Source organism: Arvicola amphibius, chromosome 5, assembly GCF_903992535.2.
Source record: "Arvicola amphibius chromosome 5, mArvAmp1.2, whole genome shotgun sequence".
Classification (NCBI taxonomy): Eukaryota; Metazoa; Chordata; class Mammalia; order Rodentia; family Cricetidae; genus Arvicola; species Arvicola amphibius.
In genome coordinates this window covers 84,534,607-84,538,869 of record NC_052051.1, presented here as the reverse complement: position 1 = coordinate 84,538,869, position 4,263 = coordinate 84,534,607, and the positions used below count along the sequence as shown (strand labels likewise).

Below are 4,263 nucleotides of genomic sequence, written 5' to 3'. Positions count from 1 at the left end.
CAGGTACTTCACCTCATTTATACATGCACATGCCAACAGTTAATTTTTATTGTTTGTTTGTTTTGTATGTGTGTTTTGTCTTGTTTTGTTTGAGACAGGTTCTCAACATATAGCCCCTGCTAGCTAAAACTTGTTATACAGACCTGGCTGGTCTCATAGACTTGTTCTTGCCTCTGCCTCCCAGATGCTAAAATTATAGGTATGTACCACCACACTCAGCTTTATATATATATATATATATATAGTGATTTGGATGAGTGGTGTTGTTGTCTACCCAGACCCCGTTCTGCCCAGATGAACATTGAAGGTAGTTTGTATTATTGGACTCAAACCACTTGGCCACTCGGGAGGGTATCTCCCAAGATAGGACAGGGCTAGAGATGGCCTACCTATAGCTAAAATCTGGATAGCAAGACTTTAATTTCAACAAGCTGCCATAATTGGTAGCTCCATGGAAGTCTGTCAGTTGAAACAGTGATACTGGGTATGTAATGTTAACACAGAGTGTCATGGTTGCTAGGGGTATATGCCTCACAGGCAGCATTAACAATGATCACCCAAAACTGATGTGCGTGAATGATTTGTCCATTCTGTTACTGTAACAGAATGCCTGTGTCTAGGGAATTTTTGTTTTGTTTTTCAAGACAAGCTTTCTCTGTGCTGTCCTGAAACTCACCCTATAGACCAGGCTGGTCAAGAACACACAGAGATCCTTCTACCTCTGCCCCCTGGGTGCTGGCATTAAAGGTGCATGCCACCATGCCCAGTTAACGTCTAAGTAATTTATAAATAAAAGATATTTGCTTGGCTCATGTTTCTGGAGATTGGAGTTTAAGACAGGTTCTACTAAGTGAGGGCCTTGGGCTGCATTGCAGCATGCTGGAAGAATCAGAGAGCGGGCAGGTGTGTGCAGAATCAGAAAGCGGGTAGGTGTGTGCAGAATCAGAGAGCGGGGAGGTATGTGCAGAATCAGAGAGCGATCAGGTATGTGCAGAATCAGAGAGCGGGCAGGTATGTGCAGAATCAGAGAGTGGGCAGGTGTGTGCAGAAGAATCAGAGAGCGGGCAGGTGTGTGCAGAATCAGAGAGTGGGCAGATGTCTGCAGAATCAGAGAGTGGGCAGATGTCTGCAGAATCAGAGAGCAGGCAGGTGTCTGCAGAAGAATCAGAGAGCGATAGGTGTGTGCAGAAGAATCAGAGAGTGGGTAGGTGTGTGCAGAATCAGAGAGCAGGCAGGTTTGTGCAGAATCAGAGAGCAGGCAGGTGTGTGCAGAAGAATCAGATGCAAGGAGCAGCCTCTTTGGTCTGTTTGCTTGCTTGTTCTTTTGTTTTGTTTTGTTTTTGTTTTTTCGAGACAAGGCTTCTCTGTAGCTTTGGAGTCTGTCCTGGAACTAGCTCTTGTAGACCAGACTGGCCTCGAACTCACAGAGATCCGCCTGCCTCTGCCTCCCGAGTGCTGGGATTAAAGACTTGTGGTACCACCGCCTGGCTTGCTTGCTTGTTTTTCGAGACGGGGTCTCTTACATAGCCATGTAGAATTCACTGTATAGACCACACTGACATAGAGATCTGCCAGCTTCTGCTGGGACTAAAGGCGTGGTCATCATGCGTGGTCATCATGCGTGGTCATCATGCGTGGCTTACCAGCCTCATTTCATAACTTTTTCTCAGTAATTTAATTTGTCCCATAAAACAGCCCAGCTCTGTAAGATTTAAAATCTTGAATGAGCTCTTAAAGGCCTCACTTCCCAACAGCACCACAGTGAGGTTCAGGGGAGACAGGCATGTTCAAGCCACAGTGGTAAACTCTTGCTTTCCTAAAACATTAATTACAGTGCAGCCTTCTATCAACATCGTTCACATAAATTTGGACTTCTACATTCTTTGCTTGGCAGTAGCAACAGTTAGTGAAATTCCCTTTTAAACACCCCAGGCTTAGCTGAGTCTGACAGGGCACACCTGTAATTCTAGCCACTTGGGAGACTAAGGCAGCTCAAAAAGCAAGAGAAAGGTAGCCTGGGCTTTCCACAGCCCCGGGCGTGACATCAGGGCATCCCTCATGTGTCTGGACAACGAAGTCGAGAAGACCACACTAACTGAAGTAAACTGATGCTCTACCAGGCTTTTGCATGTGTTGACTCTTGTGTAGATGCTCTCACTTGCCTATCAGAGTCTTCTGGAAGACCTGTAAGTGGGAGACTCCTCAAGATAAGGCCCTCACGGAAGAGTGATAAGGGTGTAGATTAACATGGAGCAGTACCAGCGCTCAGAGAAGTTTAAATGAAACTGAAGATTGAGGCAGAGGGATCACAAGCTTGAGGCCAGGCAATGAATTTGAGACCAGAAAGGACTACATAGAGAGTCCTTGTCTCAAAATAATAATTTATGGAATCTGGGTGTAATGCCACATGCCTTTAGTCCCAGCATCTGGGAAACAGACATAGGTGGATCTCTGTGAGTTTGAGGCAAGCCTAATCTACCCGGTGAGTTACAGGAAAGCCAGGACTACACAGCGAGACCCTGTCTCAAAATAAATAAATAAATAGATAAATAAATAAATAAATAAAATGAAAAATGTAAACCAAAACCCAATAATATCAATTATGGAGTAGAAAGATGGCTCAGCAGTTAAGAGCATTTGTTGCACTTCCAGAGATTCTGCTCCCAGCACCTACATGGTGACTCACAGTCATCCATTCCAGGGAGTCTGACACCTTCTGGTGCACATACAGACACATAGTAAAAACACTCGTTTTAATTTTTATTATATAAAATATTCTACTGCAGATAAAAAAGAAATATTCTCTTTCTGTAACTAATAAAGTCAAACTAAAGAAAGCTGTAGCAGACTAATAAGTGATAAACTTGCCCTTGTTCCGCACTCAGCACCCATTCTTTGAAACCTACAAGTGACAGAACCATATGTACAACTAGTACATGCTGATTAGCCCGTGACATGGAAGTCAGTTCTGTCCATTCCAGGCAGCTAGATGGACGCCAGCAACCATTATCACTACTTCATCTTCTTGAACTTTTCTGTGGAGTCTTTTTCTAATGCGAATGCATTTTAACTCCCAGAGCATATCAGACAGCAGCGTGGGAAATGCAGGACAACTATTTTAACCCAGTGTTTCTTTATCTTCCTTTGTGTAATCTTGGTAGACAGCTTATGAAAAAACAGCCTTGCCCGCCTGGTGGTGGAGGCTCATGTCTTTAATCCCAACTCTCGGGAGAAGAGGCAGGTGGATCTCTTTGAATTTGAGGCCAGCCTGATCTACAAGAGTTAGTTCCAGGATAGCTAGGGCTGTTACACAGAGAAACCTTGTCTCAAAAAAACAAAAGGAAAAAGAAAAAGGAAGGAAGGAAGGAAGGAAGGAAGGAAGGAAGGAAGGAAGGAAGGAAGGAAGGAAGGAAGGAAGAAAAACAGTCTTTCCATCCCCTGGATCCACTAAAATGTTGCCCATGGAACTCTGCTTGTCTGAGAAGCCTGACCAAGGGCTTGGCTCAGCTCTATCCTGTCACACTGTTGGCCATTTTGATATTGGGAGGAAATGCAGTTCTTTCTTTCTAACTCCTGTCTAGCAAGGTCAACCTCAACCCTAACTATAACTTAGAAATTGCAACAGAAAGTGAATTCAACTCTTTTATCTCCTTTGTGCAGAGTAAGAAGCCAGGCTTTACGTCATGCTCTCCAAAGAGAAGCACAAACTCCAGCCTAGGGCCAGCTCCAGATGTCAAGCCAAACTGGCCTAGGACTAAATACCCTGCCACAAGGAAAGACCGCACGGCCACGGCAGTGTACCCATCTTTGCACATATACACATACCCTTAGGTGTGTGCTTTTGTGTGTGACATGCAGGTGCTTCCGCAAAAGATTTTGGGTAGTTTTATTGGTTTTTGTTTTGTTTTCTATGCAGTGTTGGGAACCAAACCTAGGGCTCTGAGCATATGAGGCAAGGGCTTTACCATTGAACTGTGTCTCCCAATCCCTTGAAAATGTTGTGGGTTATGCACAGTTAAAAGAGGAAATCGGTGAAGGAAATGGAAACTATTTATGGTGTGCTGTTGTGTGTTCACACTGACCTGCACTCTGGACTTCCATTGTGCACATAGCCTCTGTTATACCTCATAAGTTCAGTGCTTTTATCCTAAGGGGAAATTATATTTTGATGTATAGAATAGCCTTTATTGTAAGCTGAAGTATATACTCACGAAAAGACAGCACATATATACCTCATTTCTACCAATAGATGTTCCCTCTAAA

At 44.0% G+C, this 4,263-nt stretch overlaps 1 protein-coding gene across 1 annotated transcript in view; it reads left to right on the top strand.

Annotated features, from left to right (window-relative positions):
• Agbl2 (AGBL carboxypeptidase 2) overlaps positions 1–3,831 on the top strand; it is a 50,035-nt gene extending 46,204 nt beyond the window's left edge. The window contains exons 17-18 of the mRNA XM_038331682.1: positions 1–3; positions 3,661–3,831. The exon at positions 1–3 is cut by the window's left edge and continues 84 nt beyond it. Of these exons, the coding sequence (XP_038187610.1) occupies positions 1–3; positions 3,661–3,831 (174 nt within the window). The remainder of the gene's footprint in view (positions 4–3,660) is intronic.
• The last annotated feature ends 432 nt before the right edge of the window (positions 3,832–4,263 follow it).